Source organism: Coregonus lavaretus (assembly GCF_964263955.1).
Source record: "Coregonus lavaretus genome assembly, chromosome: 2".
NCBI lineage: Eukaryota > Metazoa > Chordata > Actinopteri > Salmoniformes > Salmonidae > Coregonus > Coregonus lavaretus.
The window spans coordinates 48,129,655-48,149,613 of record NC_139989.1 but is presented as its reverse complement, the minus strand read 5'-3'; the positions used below and the strand labels follow the sequence as shown (position 1 = coordinate 48,149,613).

The 19,959-nt window shown below is 44.1% G+C and overlaps 1 protein-coding gene across 2 annotated transcripts in view; it reads right to left on the bottom strand.

Annotated features, from left to right (window-relative positions):
* LOC311102524 (alpha-1,6-mannosylglycoprotein 6-beta-N-acetylglucosaminyltransferase B-like) overlaps positions 1–19,959 on the bottom strand; it is a gene marked incomplete at its 5' end in the record, with an annotated part of 85,610 nt that overhangs the window by 11,170 nt on the left and 54,481 nt on the right. For both annotated transcript variants that reach the window (XM_084143897.1, XM_084143896.1), the window contains 2 exons: positions 8,176–8,306; positions 9,025–9,158. In XM_084143897.1, the coding sequence (XP_084000023.1) occupies positions 8,176–8,306; positions 9,025–9,158 (265 nt within the window). The remainder of the gene's footprint in view (positions 1–8,175; positions 8,307–9,024; positions 9,159–19,959) is intronic.

Below are 19,959 nucleotides of genomic sequence, written 5' to 3'. Positions count from 1 at the left end.
TTGATGACCGGCTCCTCCACTCCATATCTTCATGTTCATATAACCCAATTGTTGTATCTGACCACGCCCCTGTTACTATGGAAGTAGCTTTTCAAAATGTTGACAATCAGCGACCGCCTTGGCGACTAAAAACTCAACTGCTCAGTAATGAACACTTTGTCAATTTTGTTTTGAGTCAAATCGACTTTTTCATGATTACAAATAGAACCCCAAACATCTCTGCGTCTACTCTCTGGGAAACTTTGAAAGCTTATATCAGAGGTGAAATTATCTCCTACACCGCACATGAGAACAAATTGAAAAGGCATAGGTTATCTATGTTAACACGCTGTATTGCCCAATTAGATGACATTTATGCCGTTTCACCATCCCCGGATATTTATAAGGAACGTTTAACTCTGCAAGCAGAATTTGACACACTATTAACAGACCAGGTTACTGAAATGCTTGTCAAGTCTAGGAGCACTTACTATGAACAAGGAGATAAAGCCAGTAAATTATTAGCTCACAAGTTACGTCAACTATCATCATCATCTCAGATTACAAAAATTCGTACATCATCTGGGATATCATTAGATCCTGGGGGGATCAATGAGGAGTTCAAGAGATATTACCAGTCTCTATATACCTCTGAAAGTAAAGCGGATACACTGGAATTGGATGATTTCTTCCACTCACTTTCTGTGCCTTCGGTCGGCCGGGATTTGGTTAAAAAATTAGAGCAGCCGATCACTGTTGAAGAACTGTCTAACGCTGTCAAATCCCTTCAATCTGGGAGAAGCCCAGGGCCTGATGGCTACTCGACAGAGTTTTATAAAAAGTTTATCTCCAAAATAGCCCCTATTCTAATTGAAATGTACAATGATGCATTTGTAAATGGTGCTCTCCCACATACTCTCACTCAAGCAACCATTTGTGTTATTCTTAAAAAAAACAAAGACCCTCTTGACTGTGCATCATACCGTCCAATTAGCCTGCTAAATGTGGACTATAAAATTCTAGCCAAAATTCTGGCAACGCGGCTAGAAACAGTCCTCCCATCAATTATCTCTCCGGATCAAACAGGATTTATAAAAAATAGACACTCATTCTTCAATCTCCGAAGATTATTTAATATTATATACAATCCTTCTGTCGACAATACCTCTGAAGCCATTATATCCCTGGACGCGGAGAAAGCGTTTGATCGGGTGGAATGGAAATACCTTTTTTACACTCTAAATAAATTTGGCTTTGGCTCCAAATTCATGACCTGGATAAAACTTCTGTACTCATCCCCCCAAGCCTCTGTCAGGACTAATAACACTCAATCAGATCGCTTCCCTTTGCAAAGATCGACACGTCAGGGTTGCCCTTTAAGTCCCTTACTGTTTGCCCTCGCCATAGAGCCACTTGCAATAGCACTTCGCTCCAACCCCCTCATCAAAGGCATAGTCAGATACGGACACGAACACAAACTGTCTTTATATGCAGATGATTTATTAATATACACATCCAATCTTTCTGTCTCTGTCCCTGCTGCCCTTGCTACTTTCGCATCCTTCGGTCACTTATCAGGGTATAAACTAAATCTCAGTAAAAGTGAATTGATGCCACTTAACATGGCTGCAAAAAAATCCCCTTTACATAACTTGCCATTTAAAATAGCTCACAGTAGTTTTATTTATCTCGGGGTACATGTCACAATTAGGTTTGAAAACCTTTTTCAAGCCAACTTTGCTCATCTCTTGACCCGTACTAAGGACGATTTGGAACGGTGGTCTTTGCTACACCTCTCCTTAGTTGCTAGAATTAACTCTTAAAATGAATACTCTCCCTAAATTCTTATACCTCTATCAGTGCCTTCCAATATTTCTACCCAATACATTTTTCAAAAAGATCGACGGCCTAATTCTACCCTTTATATGGGACAAAAAGCCTCCTAGGATGCGAAAACAGCTCTTGCAGAGGCCCAAACCAGACGGCGGTCTAGCCCTACCAGATTTCAGATTCTATTATTGGGCCGCTAACCTTAGGATCATTCAGTACTGGTTGCAGAGCAGAGTGATATTCCCACCCCCAACTTGGCTGGAGATGGAGGCTGCCTCGTCTACACCGGCATCATTGTCTTCCCTCGCTCACTCCTCTGTTACAGGCCCTTACTCCTCCTTCACCAATAATATATGTGTCAAAACAACATTGAAGATCTGGAATCAATTTAGGCGCCACTTTGGGTTTCAAACAACCTCTTCCTTGGCTCCGGTAGCCTCAAACCCAGCTTTTCCCCCATCTATGATTGATGGTGCTTTCTCAACATGGTCTAATCTCGGTATTAAAAGATTCAGAGATCTGTATACTAACAATACATTTAGTACGTTTCAACAATTATCAGCTAAATTTGGTCTCCCCAGACATCATTTTTTTAGGTTCTTACAAGTCCGGAGTTATGTCCGCAGCATAGATCCAGGATTCCCCAACCTTTCTGGTGGAACACAGTTCGACACATTTCTCACCCCACTTCCTAATCAGAAAGGCACATTGTCAATAATCTATAGTCAAATTTGCTCACTACAAGCCATCTCATTAAACAATATCAAATCCTCTTGGGAGGAGGAACTGGGTGAGGAAATATCTGATGAACTATGGGAAGGGGCACTCAAAAGGGTACATAGCTCTTCTATTTGCGCTCGACACGGCCTCATCCAATGCAAACTCATTCATAGGGCCCATTGGACCAAAGCAAGACTATCAAAAATTTACAAGGATGTGAACCCTAATTGTGTTCGATGTAACCAGTCCCCTGCTAATCATGTGCACATGTTTTGGTGCTGCCCATCTCTTGTTGGTTTCTGGAAAGACATCTTTAACACACTCTCAGAATTAAGCGGCACACAGATCGAGCCAGACCCTCTCATTGCATTATTTGGAGTTTCCTTACCCACAATACAATTGACCAAAATGAATAAGGATGTAATTGCCTTTGTCACGTTGTTAGCGAGACGATTAATTTTACTTAGATGGAAATCCCCTGCAGCCCCTTCTCATGCTCTTTGGATTAAATCTATTTTGAATTGCATAAAGTTGGAGAAAATAAAACAGACACTCAATGGGTCTGTAGACAAATTCTATGCAAAGTGGGCTCCCTTCTTTTCTTATGTTAAAAGAATACATTTCCCTGCAGTTCCAGAGTGATGTGTATTTATATATTGGTGATGTAAGAAGCCTGGTATGTGCATATACGACATCTCGGATGTTAAGGACGGTAATAACTGTGCTAGCTGACCTATAACAACTGGATCAAAACAGATATTTTTCCTTTTTTTTTTTTTTTTTTTAATTTTTTTTTTTTTTTTTTTTTGTGTTTTATCTTATTTATGTGTTTAATGTCTATTTTTTCTTTCATGTCTGTCTCTCTATGTTTTGCTGTATCGTTGTCTTCAAATTGTTGTTCCATATTCATACCAAATAATTTTCAAGTGCAATTATTTACTAAATGCTGGTACTGAAAATTCAATAAACAAAGTATAAAAAAATAAAAAATAAAAAATAGTGTCATTTTTTTCCACTTTCAGTTTCTAGCTAGTTCAGCCTACTGAAACACCCGCCTCAAACAGAGGGATGCTATGTTAGCTAGCTGGCTATGTCTATCCAACACAACAATGGAACTCTTCCTAGTCAAGGTAAGCTTTTGGTTTTACTAATTTATTGCCACCGGGGCCGCCGGTGTAACTGCTTACTGACTGTACACTAACGTTACTGCATGATTGTAGCGGGTTTACTAACATGTTAGTTCTATTAGCTATGCTGACTATGACGTTACTTTAGCAAATATGGTGACAACGATGTAGGCTGTGTGTAGCGGTTTGGCTTGGAAAGGTTTTTTCGTCTGGTCACATACAGCTGATGTGTTGTGCATTGAAGTCCACAAGCGAAGGGAAGAGGTGAAAGGAGGAGAGCGCATAGATGCGAGAAGGAATACAACGTGGCTGCTATGAAAGTGAACTGTCAGTCCATGTGTCACTGTCTGTCACCTAAAATGTGTCTCTCGACCTGTGTGAACCTACGGCACTGACCGCCACTGGTGCATACAGACTGGCATAGCCAATTAGAGGGGTGATCTGATTTCCTTCACCAAGCAACAGCAACACCAGGGGCAAATTACATGAGAATGGCCTGAGTGTGAAGAGTAAGCATGGGTTTCACCTTGGCTACAGCAGCACACTGGTCACTGATCATAGAGATGTAATGGGTAAGCAGATGAGCTGACCTGCACTCATTATTACTAACTAATACAATCAGGCCACAGCAAATCAGGCCACACTGAGAATGTACCTGTAGAATTTATACACAAATAAGGAATAAATAAATAAAAACACCATGTCTTTTTGTATTGCCCTAGAGGAGATGATTAGTCAACTTTGGTAATTATCCCATGAAAACCATAGGATATAATGAATTATTTCCTCAGTCAAGTCTTTAATATATTAATCATTCACATTGTTGCACCTCATTTTTTCATATTGGACCAGTTTGATTTTTCAGAAGATCAAACATAAGACGAAAGTAATATACCTTTTCTTGTTCTCTAGTCGGAAGTTTACATACACTTAGGTTGGAGTCATTAAAACTCGTTTTTCAACCACTCCACAAATGTCTTGTTAACAAACTATAGTTTTGGCAAGTCGGTTAGGACATCTACTTTGTGCATGACACAAGTAATTTTTCCAACAATTGTTTACAGACAGATTATTTCACTTATAATTGTCACGACTTCCGCCGAGGCTGCCTCCCCTCCTTGTTCGGGCAGGTTTTGGCGTTCGTCGTCACCGGCTTACTAGCTACTGCCGATCCCATTCTCATCACTCCACTTGTCATGTCTTGTCAATCACACACACCTGGTGCTCATTCCCCTAATTAGTATGTGTATAAGTGTTCCCTCTGTTCCCCTTGTCTTTGTGAGTGATTGTTTATTGTGAGAGCGAGTAGCTTGGTTGAGCTACTCTTCTATTTGTACTTGCCAAGGTGGAATATTTTCCCTTGTATTAGTTTTGTTTTCACGCTGGGAGCGTTTGATTTATGTAAACGGAATAAACTCTGGACTTCGGTGTTTTAACTCCTGCGCCTGACTCCTTCATTCACACCTCGTCACAATAATTCACTATCACAATTCCAATGGGTCAGAAGTTTACATACACTAAGTTGACTGTGCCTTTAAACAGCATGGAAAATTCCAGAAAATGATGTCATGGCTTTAGAAGCTTCTGATAGGCTAATTGACATCATTTGAGTCAATTGGAGGTGTACCTGTGGATGTATTTCAAGGCCTACCTTCAAACGCAGTGCCTCTTTGCTTGACATCATGGGAAAATCAAAAGAAATAAAAAAAATGGTAGACCTCCACAAGTCTGGTTCATCCTTGGGAGCAATTTCCAAACGCCTGAAGGTACCACGTCCATCTATACAAACAATAGTACGCAAGTATAAACACCATGGGACCACGCAGCCTTCATACCACTCAGGAAGGAGGCGCGTTCTGTCTCCTAGAGATGAACGTACTTTGGTGCGAAAAGTGCAAATCAATCCCAGAACAACAGCAAAGGACCTTGTGAAGATGCTGGAGGAAACAGGTACAAAAGTATCTATATCCACAGTAAAACAAGTCCTATATCGACATAACCTGAAAGGCCGCTCAGCAAGGAAGAAGCCACAGCTCCAAAACCGCCATAAAATAGCCAGACTACGGTTTGCAACTGCACATGGGGACAAAGATCATACTTTTTGGAGAAATGTCATCTGGTCTGATGAAACAAAAATAGAACTGTTTGGCCATAATGACCATCGTTATGTTTGGAGGAAAAAAGGGGTCGCTTGCAAGCCGAAGAACACCATCCCAACCGTGAAGCACGAGGGTGGCATCATCATGCTGTGGGGGTGCTTTGCTGCAGGAGGGACTGGTGCACTTCACAAAATAGATGGCATCATGAGGAAGGAAAAGTATGTGGATATATTGAAGCAACATCTCAAGACATCAGTCAGGAAGTTAGAGCTTGGTCGCAAATGAGTCTTCCAAATGGACAATGACCCCAAGCATACTTCCAAAGGTGTGGCAAAATGGCTTAAGGACAACAAAGTCAAGGTATTGGAGTGGCCATCACAAAGCCCTGACCTCAATCTTATAGAACATTTGTGGGCAGAACTGAAAAAGCGTGTGCGAGCAAGGAGGCCTACAAACCTGACACAGTTACACCAGCTCTGTTAGGAGGAATGGGCCAAAATTCACCCAACTTATTGTGGGAGGCTTGTGGAAGGCTACCCGAAACGTTTGACCCAAGTTAAACAATTTAAAGGCAATGCTACCAAATACTAATTGAGTGTATGTAAACTTCTGACCCACTGGGCATGTGACGAAAGAAATAAAAGTTGAAATAAATCATTCTCTCTACTATTATTCTGACATTTCACATTCTTAAAATAAAGTGGTGATCCTAACTGACCTAAGACAGGGAATTTTTAAGAGGATTAAATGTCATAAATTGTGAAAAACTGAGTTTAAATGTATTTGGCTAAGGTGTATGTAAACTTCCGACTTCAACTGTATTTAAACAGCTCAAAAACCTTTCCTGTTGAGAAATGAATTGTAATAACATCATTAAAACTGTATGCATTCCTCTCAAAGTTGTGATTTACATATAGAGTGGTGAGAATGTTGTGTTGTTTCAAATCTTCAGTGGCATACTAAGCCTAACATAGAACATTTGTACTGAACACAATATAAATAAACATGTATGAGCTTTCCCTCTGTAGACTAAGAACCTTTCCACAAACAGTTGTACATAGAGCCACTGATGTCATTGCAGATGCTCAATATAAAAGAGCAAACAAAGTAAAACTATAATTAGTAGAGAGCTGACATTCTGAGTACTGATTAAAGCTCCACCTTTTGTATTTTCCTAAACCTGTCATAGGGCAGCAGTTTATTGATCTGACAGGGAGATGACAGAAGATGTGCAGACAGACCAGGCTGAACGCATAACAACCCTCAGGCCTTTTTATGAAAACTCCAGTATCTTTATCTTTGTGGTAGATAAAGATGATTCACCTGAAAGATCTTTCTTTCTTCTAAAAAGCTAAAGCTGTTGACTCATTCCAAAATGATTTTAGTTAACTGTCTGGCACATTTAATGGAACAATGAATGCATACATTGCGTATGAACAGTATCAATCTCTATAAAATGAATCTGCAGAGAAATCAAAAACCAGGGACAGTCTGTACCATGGCTCAAAGTAAAACAAAGTTTCAGATGGTGTTCAAAATGTCAATCATTGACAGGAAGTGCAGGTATACTTACTTGGAGCTGGAAGGGATCCATCAACATTTCATGAGATCAGAACAAGAGGAAACCATGTGGGAAGGAGAAAAGACAAGAGAGAGACAGTGAGTGGGAGAGATAAAATGATAGTCATGTTGTCTCCTTGTACACATACAGCTGCAGTACAACACATAGCTGACAGGCACATGAACCTGAGAGCTGAGGATGATGCCAGAAGCAGTGAGGGGTAGTCCCAGTGTCGAGGGAGGCCCAGACACAGATGGCATTCACATGGCAATCTCTCACACTCATAAATGTTATACCTCGCACGCCGTACCTCAAACTGTTCAGAGTGAGGGGGAATTCAATAAGCGTAGAGAGTAAGAGATCAAATCCAGCCAATTCATGTGCACCTAACCACGGGGAGGCAGCCAGACACATCAATATGTGATGCCTTTTTCCTGTAGCTTGGAGGGAGAATTTACACTAAACAAAAACAATTGCCACTTCAACAACCCTCACACGTCTCTGGGCGTACATACATATACCTAGTGGATTGAAGTGTCATGCTTGGCAGATGGGCAAGAATAACTTAGTTTCAGCTTGTCTCTGGGAGTGGGGTGCACTCCATTTATCACATCATGACAGAATACACTGCAGCATATAACACACTGCTGACTTGTGTAAATATGTTGAGATGCCATCTCAACTGGACTACACAGCTTAGTAGGGGAAAAGTCATTTGTTTGTTGATATCATGTAGACAGGAGCAGGTGATATGCCCATTGGGGTGTCAGTCAAATGTTACTCTCAGCAATATAGTTTTCTTTGCTTGAGTTGTGACATTAGTGCTGTAGAAATTGAACATTGATATCCATATGATCACCTTCCACATGCTGGCCTCTTTGCCGTACACCACTGCCATGCTGTCCACCTTGTTCCTCTGGATGCTCAGCCTCTCTGTGTCGTTCAGCTCCTCAGCCACAAAACCCATGAAAGAGTTGTCTGGAGTGTGTGCTGTGAGGGGCAAACATAGCAAAGTGTCAGGCTCAATAAGTCAAAGTCAAACACTAAACTAAATCTTGACATTCAGTTTCAAATGCAACTCAGAAGCATGTTGAGTAAGATGTAGGAATAAAGAGACATAGTGGTTAAAGGAATAGTTTTGACTAGCTGGGACCACATCACCTAAGAGAAGGACAGTGGTCACTCCATAAACCAGGAATCAAAACAAGGCCTGAGTATTTCCAGTACACATGAAAAACAAAAAAGCCATGGCTTGCGATTACAATGTTATTTCCAAAACAGCAGGACTTCCACAGAAGCTATGCTCACTGAGTTAATTGGAAGAGCACACACACAGCTGAAGTCTCCATCCACTGATCCCAGTTGGATGTCTGAGCTCTACGTGTGTGCTTGTGAGCGAGCGAGAGCCAAATGGTGCCAAGTTCTAGTGTGTTGCTCTACGCATCTGTTTGGCCACAGCTGCTGCTACCCTCCCAGGGTCCTCCTCGTCTCTCTGCCCTGAGCTTCCACTGTGAGAGGCCAGAAGCCTACACAAGCGCCCCACAACATCTGTGCCCACACACACACTCCAAAAGCCAAACCTCCACCAAAAGCCCTATTACCATGTCCCACTTTCTTTCTTTCTGAGGTTGATACCTGATAAACAAGTGCAACCCCATTCCCCTCACATCCAGTGTCAGAAGAGAGAATATGCTCAGAGTTCACTCACGGAACATGGTCATGTACTGCCTGCAGTTGAGGTTCCAGTAACCCCAGTTGGTCCTGTAGCCATGCAGGGTGGCGTAGTCCTCATGGTTGTAGGCCGGCTCTGTGCCAAATGTATCAATCACACGGATGTGGCACCTGAGAGACAGAGGAAAGAGATGGGAGAATGAATGAGTTCTGTATATCAAAATACTGGAACATAGATAGACATTGCCTCCTGTTGTTGCGATGACATAATATTTATCTGGTAAAAGCCCATGTCTAACAAGCAGTACTATGGGAACCAAGCCCACAAGGCTTGGCCCATAAAGCAGTCAGGGGTGATGGATGTCACCGTGCCTCTCCTCTCCCTCAGTGTGCTGGGCTCAGCCTGCCCTCCAGGTGAGGGGAAATTGACTTTAAATCACACGCTGCTTTAGACCACTGCTAGGCCACTTCAAACCACAGGGGAGATAAATGGAGAGGACAGAGACTGGCTGGGCTAAGCTCTTACTCACAGCAATGTAACCACGTCAAGACACCGCAAGGATACCTCCCTTCTTTGGTGGGTCTCTGATATGGCTGGGGCATAATGTGTGAGAGGCTGCATCCTAATAGTCTGAAAAGGTTTCCTTTCGTTGTGTATGACCACTTACTGTACCTGACAGGATTGAATAGGAGAGAGCAATTTTGACAGGAGCACCACTAACATATATTACTTTGATTGTATCCTTTTAGTAGCAACGGTCATCGAAATTGTTAAAAGGTTTCAAAACAATTCTAATAAATGCAACAGCTGGACATTTACAGTGGAGGCTGCTCAGGGGAGAATGGCTCATAATAATGTTTGGAACGACGCAAATGGAATGGCATCAAGCACATGGAAACCATGTGTTTGGTGTTGTTGATACCTTTCCACTAATTCCGCTCCAGCCATTACCACGTGCCCGTCCTCCCCTATTAAGGTACCACCAACCTCCTGTGTTGGACAATGGATGAAGATACTCCAAACTTTTAACATTTTTATAATCCATCAGATATTATTTTCCGGACAAATAATGAATCGAGTTCAGGGATTTTGGTGGGAATTCATGTATTCAATTTATTGTAAAATGTCACTTTTATATTTTCTTAGAATGCACTCACATTTTGTGTTAAATAAAGAAACATCTACAGTACCAGTCAAAAGTTTGGACACACCTACTCATTCAAAGGTTTTCTTTATTTTTACTATTTTCTACATTGTAGAATAATAGTGAAGACATCAAAACTATGAAATAACACATATGAAATCATGTAGTAACCAAAAAAGTGACCCGACCCAATTGAGATGGTTTGGGATGAGTTGGACCGCAGAGTGAAGGAAAAGCAGCCAACAAGTGCTCAGCATATGTGGGAACTCTTTCAAGACTGTGCCGAATTGGTCAATTGATACATTTTCAAGTACATAACTATAGAGAACATATAAAACTGATATGGTAATACACAATGTAAGTTTACACACTCCCAGGAATGTCATACATGATGGATCATTAGCTTATATACTAACTTTCACACATCTAGATGGCCGGGCGGGGTGGGTGTGGAGCCAGAGACAGCAGGGGTTCAAACTGTAGAACCCAGTTCCTACATTTGAATATAAAAATTGATTTTATCAAACAAAACTATGCTACATTTTATCTCTGGGACCCTTAGGATGACAAATCAGAGCAAGATTATTTACCTTCAGAAGTGAATGTATCAAACCAGTTGCCGTGATACATTTTTTGTTGTTGTGCACTCTCCTCAAACAATAGCATGGTATTTTGTCACTGAAATAGCTACTGTAAATTGGACAGTGCAGAAGATTAACAAGAATTTAAGCTTTCTGCCCATATAAGACATGCTCTACCAACTGAGCTACACAGGACCACGTTTATTTTTATTTATTTATTTATTTCACCTTTATTTAACCAGGTAAGTCAGTTGAGAACAAGTTCTCATTTACAACTGCGACCTGGCCAAGATAAAGCAAAGCAGTGCAGCAGTGTCTATGTCCTGGAAAGTTTGCTGTTACTTACAACAGTCATGCTAATCACATTAACGCACGTTAGCTCAACCGTCCCGTATACGGGACACCGATCCCGTAGAGGTTTAAAAAAGGTAGGGGCATAGATCAGAAAACCACCATTTGCCTTATGCAGCGTGACACATCTCCTTCGCATAGAGTTGATCAGGCTGTTGATTGTGGCCTGTGGAATGTTGTCCCACTCCTCTTCAACGGCTGGGGGAAGTTGCTGGATATTGGCGGGAACTGGAACACGCTGTCGTACAAGTCGATCCAGAGCATCCCAAACATGCTTAATGGGTGACATGTCTGGTGAGTATGCAGTCCATGGAAGAACTTGGACATTTTCAGCTTCCAGGAAATGTGTACAGATCCTTGCGACATGAGGCTATGCATTATCATGCTGAAACATGAGGTGATGGCGGCGGATGAATGGCACGACAATGGGCCTCAGGATCTCGTCACGGTATCTCTGTGCATTCAAATTGCCATCGATAAAATGCAATTGTGTTCATTGTCCATAGCTTATGCATGCCCATACCATAACCCCACCGCCACCATGGGGCACTCTGTTCACAACGTTCACATCAGCAAACCGCTCGCCCACACGACGCCATACACGTGGTCTACAGTTGTGAGGCCGGTTGGACGTACTGGTCACATCACCCCAGGTATTGAGCACCCACTCTTGTTCAGAGCCCTCTGCTGAGCACTGTACTATACCCATATACTTCCCTGATCACATGAGAGTTCCCCAGTGTAAGGCGCTAGTCGATTCAGGCGCAGCTGGGAACTTTATGGACAAAACTTTTGCACGCTGCCAGGGCATTTCATTAGTTCCCCTATCCATTCCACGCCCCATCAGAGCACTTGATAGTCGACCATTAGGGTCCGGGTTGATAAAGGAAGTCACGGTACCAGTCACCATGATTACACAGGAGACGCATTGTGAGCAGGTCACTTTTTCCATCATTGAGTCTGCTGCTTTCCCTGTGGTGTTAGGTATTCCATGGCTAGCACTCCACAACCACACTTTCTCATGGCCGCAGAGGGTTCTCACGGGGTGGTCGCGAGAGTGTCAGGGTAGGTGTATGGGTGTTTCCGTTGGTGCAACCACGGTGGAAAGTCCAGACGGTGCCTCCACCGTGCGCATTCCCCCCGAATACCATGATCTGGCACAAGTCTTCTCTAAAAATAAAGCGACTAAATTACCACCTCATTGGGCGGGGGATTGCGCAATAAACCTTCGGGTAGACGCTGTACCTCACAGGAGTCATGTGTATCCCCTGTCGCAGGCGGAGACGGAGGCTATGGAGACATACGTCACCGAGTCCCTGCTGATTTTGCAGGTTTTCCTACTTACAAAGCATGTAGAGGTCTGTAATTTTTTATCATAGCTACACTTCAACTGTGAGAGACGGAATCTAAAACAAAAATCCTGAAAATCACATTGTATGATTTTTAAGTAATTAATTTGCATTTTATTGCATGACATAAGTATTTGATACATCAGAAAAGCAGAACTTAATATTTGGTACAGAAACCTTTGTTTGCAATTACAGATATCATACGTTTCCTGTAGGTCTTGACCAGGTTTGCACACACTGCAGCAGGGATTTTGGCCCACTCCTCCATACAGACCTTCAGGTTTCGGGGCTGTCGCTGGGCAATACGGACTTTCAGCACCCTCCAAAGATTTTCTATTGGGTTCAGGTCTGGAGACTGGCTAGGCCACTCCAGGACCTTGAGATGCTTCTTACGGAGCCACTCCTTAGTTGCCCTGGCTGTGTGTTTCGGGTCGTTGTAATGCTGGAAGACCCAGCCACGACCCATCTTCAATGCTCTTACTGAGGGAAGACTGTGGTCCCAGTTCTCTTCAGGTCATTGACCAGGTCCTGCCGTGTAGTTCTGGGCTGACCCTCACCTTCCTCATGATCATTGATGCCCCACAAGGTGAGATCTTGCATGGAGCCCCAGACCGAGGGTGATTGACCGTCATCTTGAACTTCTTCCATTTTCTAATAATTGCGCCAACAGTTGTTGCCTTCTCACCAAGCTGCTTGCCTATTGTCCTGTAGCCCATCCCAGACTTGTGCAGGTCTACAATTTTATCCCTGATGTCCTTACACAGCAGGGACGGCTTGTTCAATAGGGCGATATGGGCGACGCACTGCCAAACGGGAAAAGGAAGGGATTTTTTTTCTAATCAATTATAAAAATAAAAAAATAAAAAAATATATATATATTTTTTTTATAAATTTATAAAAAATTATATCACGGCAACAGCAGTTATCAGTGTTCACGTCTGATCTGACAGCCACTAAATGTCAAATCAGGCTAAAGTCGTGCTTCAAATGGCCCCGCCCGTTTTTTGGGCGATTTCAGTCAGGTTGAAAATCGCCCAGAAGTCTCTCATAGCCTGTCATGTAAAATCTATTTTTTTCACATTTCAAAGCTTTCAATACATTCTCTATGGGTGTCTGTGGGCTTGCACTTACGCGCTTTCGTCATACATAACGTAACCACGAATGAACGTAACTAAGAAAAGACCAGGTAGCAGCCTCAATCAATTCACTACTACTATCAAAATGGCTAGGCTTCAGTCCAACTCGATTGTGTCTTTGAAAGAAGTTCCTTTTTGTCGGCGAACAAATTAAGATAAATTGGCAACGAAACAATTAGGACCTCCCAGACCAAATTTAATAATTCAACAGGTTTCTACTAAAGGCGGAAAGTCCTACACCCGAGGATTTTCCAAAAATTGGTACGAACGAAAAAAGACATTGCGACTCACTCAACTGGATGACGAGGGATACAGGCTAGCTGTCCGCCGCCACAACGATGAGGTTAGTGTTGATAATCACAAGTTTACTGGATGTGGATATGGTGTAATAAAGGCAGTTTATTCAGAGGTAAATATATCTGGAATCGCGTTCACGGACCCGTTCGTCAAACTCTTAGGGAGCTATACATTAAGCCCCATTACTTACCATATCAGATAAGAGAAATTGCTGCAGCTACATATATTTTACATCCTGGCCCTACATAGTTCACTATTTGCATCACTTACCAAAATATTACATGTGGTCATATATGCTTGGAAAGTGGAGATGCCATAGAACGTCAAAAAAGTAAACATTGCTGGAGACACATTGTCGTTTTGGAGAAGACATCGCGTTTGCTAGCGAAGAGATTTGTTGTGGCAAATGAACTTGGCCTGGGAATTGCCAGGAACCTCACGATAAGATATATGCATCAGCATTGCGAGTCTCATGATTCTATACGTATTGCGATTCGATACTGTGATTTTATTGCGCACCATATGTCTGTTGCAGAGGGATCAGAAAGCCATGAGAACGAGTTTTGATCAGTCATGGAAATAAAAGTGCTGAAAACTAATTGGCTCCCAATGTGAAAAGATTGAGAACAAGCTATGAAGGAACAATAATGGTGTTTTGGTGCAGGTACAGCCAACTAGCGCTAAAATATTGCGATATTGTCAATACAGTATATCGTAAAGTATCACTATGTAACTCGATTTCTTTCACCCCAATCCCTCAAATTAACGGTAAATAACTGAATTGTTTGCCCCACATTTAGCTAAGATGATTAGCTAGCCAGCTAAAATGTTTTATTTAGTTAGCAGTCGCATCTACAATAGTTTACTGTCAATAACATGTCTCCAAAAATGACGTGGTGTCTCCAATTGTGTTGACATTTTACAATTGCAATGCGCATCCATGAGTATCCACTTTCTGTAGCTCAGCTGGTAGAGCATGGTGCTTGTAACGCCAAGGTAGTGGGTTCGATCCCCGGGACCACCCATACACAAAAATGTATGCACGCATGACTGTAAGTCGCTTTGGATAAAAGCGTCTGCTAAATGGCATATTATTATTATTATTATTATTATCTGAAGAGAGCCCCGAAACATTGTGTGCAGACATTTTATGCAATAAATGAAGTAGGTTCAATCTAGTAGTTCTGATCTTCTGATTGGTCCTGATGAGTTGGGCGAGGTCACCTCCAGGCTACTGTCACTGTTGCATTGGCTCTGAGTCGGGTTCTCTGTCTTCAAATGTTCAGCCTAAGAGAGGGGATTTTTGTGTGTGTGTGTGTGTGTGTTTAACAGTGATGATGTGTGTGTGTGTGTGTGTGTTTAACAGTGATGATGTGTGTGTGTGTGTGTGTGTGTGTTTGTGTGTGTGTGTGTCCTCAGAGCAAGAACTCGTGAGTTGGAAGAACTGAGAGGCCTATGGCGTGGGTGTTGTCCTTGGCCACCTGCTGACAAGGCTGACAAGATAGGACCCTTTTGTCCATTGTTATTGGATAGGAACAGAACTTATAACCAGCTCCTGACCTAAATAGATCTTAGCACAACATTTTACTCAACATATCATATTCCATATTCACTATAACAAATATATTTACTACGACATTAGCAAGAACCGCCACATCCTCAGCCGGCTAATCCAGTGTGTGAAGTTTTGCGGAGTGTTTGAGTTAGCTTTGCGAGGCAAAGATGAAACTGAGGGCTCCACCAACCCTGGTAAGCCAACACTTTTGAGATCAGTCAATAAATGCTTCTGGTATTGACTTATATGCTGCCCCTGTCTTCATGTTGTTGCTGGACATATCTTTTTTTTAAATGTGTGTAGGTCACCTAAATCATCAGAAAAATTGCCCCTCCTGAGAATTTTTTCAGGAGCCGCCACTGTTACACAGCTCTCTGGTCTTGGCCATTGTGGAACGGTTGGAGTCTGTTTGATTGAGTGTGTGGACAGGTGTCTTTTATACAGGTAACGAGTTCAAACAGGTGCAGTTAATACAGATAATGAGTGGAGAACAGGAGGGCTTCTTAAAGAAAAACGAACAGGTCTGTGAGAGCCGGAATTCTTACTGGTTGGTAGGTGATCAAATACTTATGTCATGCAATAAAATGCAAATTAATTACTTAAAAATCATACAATGTGATTTTCTGGATTTTTGTTTTAGATTCCGTCTCTCACATTTGAAGTGTACCTATGATAAAAATGACAGACCTCTACATGCTTTGTAAGTAGGAAAACCTGCAAAATCGGCGGTGTATCAAATACTTGTTCTCCCCACTGTACGTCCCTCCACTTCACCTGCCTCCTCAAGTTTCTTTTTTGTGAAGAAAGATGGCGGTCTGCGCCCGTGCATTGACTATCGACCACTGAACAAGGAGACGATTAGATTTAGTTATCCTCTCCCCCTCATTCCGTCAGTGGTTGAGTCATTGCATGGAGCGCGATACTTCACTAAATTAGATCTCAGGAGTGCGAACAACCAGGTGCGTATCCGAGAGGGAGATGAGTGGAAGACAGCATTCAGCACAACCACGGGGCATCATGAATACCTGGTGATGCCCTATGGTTTGATGAATGCTCCCTCAGTCTTCCAGTCCTTTGTGAATGAGGTGTTTCCGGACATGCTTGGTCGGGGTGTAGTGGTCTACATCGATGACATCTTGGTGTATTCCGCTACGCGCGCTGATCATGTGTCCCTGGTTCGCAAAGTACTGGCCCGACTGTTGGAAAATGACCTTTACGCTAAGGCAGAAAAGTGTAAGTTTTTCCAGCAGTCCGTCTCCTTCCTCGGATACCGCATTTCTACCACAGGTGTGGAGATGGAGGGTGACCGCATTGCAGCCATGCGTAATTGGCCGACTCCAACCACGGTAAAGGAGGTGCAGCGCTTCCTTAGCTTCGCCAACTATTATTGGAGGTTTATCTTGGGCTTTGGCAAGGTCGCAGCTCCCATTACATCTCTGTTGAAGGGTGGGCCGTCCCGGCTCCGCTGGTCTGCTGAGGCTGACAGGGCTTTCAGTAACCCGAGGGAACTGTTCACCTCGGCCCCGGTACTGGCCCACCCCGATCCATTACTACCGTTCGTAGTGGAGGTGGATGCGTCCGAGGTTGGGATGGGAGCAGTCCTGTCTCAACGCTCGGGCACGCCACCCAAGCTCCGCCCCTGTGCGTTCTTCTCAAAGAAGCTCAGCCCGGCGGAGCAGAACTACGGTGTTGGTGATCGGAAGCTGTTGGCTGTGGTCCAAGCTCTGACAGTGTGGAGACATTGGCTCGAGGGGGCGAAACACCCATTCCTCGTCTGGACGGACCACCGTAACCTGGAGTACATCCGGGCAGCGAGGAGGCTGAACCCTCGCCAGGCCAGATGGGCCCTATTCTTCACCCGGTTTGATTTCACACTGTCATACATTCCGGGTACGAAGAACGTGAAGGCAGACGCACTGTCCCGGCTGTATGATACAGAGGAGAGGCCCAGAGACAATACCCCCATACTGCCAGACTCCTGCATTGTGGCGTCGGTAGTATGGGCGATGGACGCGGATATTACGCACAGATCCATCTCCACCGCAGTGACCAGCTGGGCTGCAGTACGTGCCTGCGCTTATCCGTGATCGTCTGATCTACTGGGAACACACGTCACCCTCCTCTGGTCACCCAAGTATCGGTCGTACAGTGCGCTGCCTGACCGAAAAGTACTGGTGGCCTACCTTGGCTAAGGACGTGAGGGTGTATGTTTCCTCGTGCTCAGTGTGCGCCCAGAGTAAGGCACCTAGGCACCTCCCAGCGGGTAAGTTAAAACCTTTACCAGTTCCACAACGACCATGGTCTCATTTGATCGTTGTGGACCGTTGTGGACCGCTTTTCGAAGGCCTGCCGCCTCCTTCCTCTGCCCGGTCCCCCCACGGCTTTGAAAACTGCGGAGGCCCTTTTTACACACGTCTTCCGGCACTACGGGGTACCAGAGGATATAGTGTCTGACCGAGGTCCCCAGTTCACGTCAAAAGTCTGGAAGGCGTTCATGGAACGTCTGGGAGTCTCGGTCAGCCTGACCTCTGGGTTCCACCCTGAGAGAAATGGGCAGGTGGAACGGGTTAATCAGGATGTGGGTAGGTTCCTGAGGTCCTATTGCCAGGACCGGCCGGGGGAGTGGTCGGTGTTCCTGCCATGGGCAGAATATGCCCAGAACTCTCTCCGCCACTCCTCTACGAACCTAACGCCATTTCATTGTGTTTTAGGTTATCAACCGGTTCTGGCACAGTGGCACCAGAGCCAGACCGAAGCTCCTGTGGTGGATGACTGGTTTCGGCGCGCAGAGGAGATGTGGAACGCTGCCCATGTTCACCTCTTTCGTCAGAAGGCCAACGCTGACTGTCACCGCAGTGAGGCCCCCGTCTTTGTACCGGGGGATCGGGTCTGGCTCTCGACCCGGAATCTGCCCCTCCGCCTGCCCTGCCGGAAGCTGAGCCCGCAGTTTGTAGGGCCGTTCAAAGTCCTGAGGAGAATCAACGAGGTCACATATAGGTTATTACTCCCCCCTGATTACCATATTAACCCCTCGTTTCATGTGTCTCTCCTCAGGCCGGTGGTGGCTGGTCCACTCCAGGAGTCTGAGGTGCGGGAGGTCCCTCCACCTCCTTTGGACATCGAGGGGGAGCCGGCGTACTCTGTCCGGTCCATCCTGGATTCGAGGCGCCAGGTGGGGGGCCTTCAGTACCTCGTGGAGTGGGAAGGATATGGTCCGGAGGAACGGTGCTTGGTCCCGGTGAGGGATATGCTCGATCCCTCTCTGCTGAGGGACTTCCATCGTCGCCATCCGACTCGCCCTGCTCCGTGTCCTCTTGGCCGTCCCCGAGGCCGGTGTCGGAGCGCTGCTGGAGCTGCATGTCAAGGGGGGGGCAGGGGGGGGGGGGGGGTACTGTCACGAATTCAGCCGAGGCTGCCCCTCCTCCTTGCTCGGGCAGGTTTCGACGTTCGTCGTCCGTCGTCACCGGCTTACTAGCCACTACCTCTCCATTTATCATCACTCATTTGTCTTGTCAATCACACACACCTGGTACTCATTCCCTCATTAGTCTGTGTATAAGTGTTCCATCTGCCCCCTTGTCCTTCGTGAGTGATCGTTCGTTGTGAGAGTGAGTAGGTATGCAGCCAAGGTTGATTTTCCCTTGTGCTAGTTTCATTCTGTCGCTATATGCGCTACACAATGGTACACTGAATAAACTCTTGATTTCTGTGTTTTACCTCCTGCGCCTGGCGCTCTGACTAAACATACTTTACATTGTTTGCGAGATCAGACATAATATCACTATAATCCGAGTGTTCATTTTCGGAAATTGCTTTCATTTTAGCGCATCTAATTTGTAAACATTTCAACTGTATTAAATTATTACTTTTTTTTTATTCCACCAAAAAAATGTACACCCATCAAAATAAAGTAATCTTTCTTGGGATGTAAGTGTCGAGACGGTGCGTTCAATCCCAGACGAAGCTTTAGTGTTCTTATCGATTCAACTAAAAGCCAATGTATCCCATTGAGCTCATTTCAGCCATTACCGGGGTGTGTTTGACAGGTCTTTACAAACATTTCCGTTGTCGTAACGTTAACGGGAAAGAAAACAACAGGCACAAGCAAGAGTATGAAAGAGTCACAGAAAGCAATCAATCCAGCGAGATTTAAGTGACAAGTGGATTTTGCATCCCTCAAACACAGGAAATAGATGGCTGAAAAAGACAGATCCTCAGGTGGGTGGGGCTACTTTTAGATTAGAAGAAAAGGAAGAAAAGAGGAAGGATGGGGAAAGGAAGCCATATGAGAATACTAAAAGGGTGAGTCGAGCACAGAGCATTGTTTTATCTCCCCACTTCATCAGCTCTGCATATCCAGACTGAAGGAATCAAGGGCTCTTATCAGATCTGGTTGATTTATCAATGTTTATCAAAGCAGTCTGGGGGCCTGCAGAGGAAATTTAATTATTAGCCTGCCAGACTGGGACAGTTGATATGCATCGGCAGTTGACAAGTGACCTTGTATTGACACTGATGGGAATCATTGGTTAATTATTTCAGCAGCATGTACTGTCTG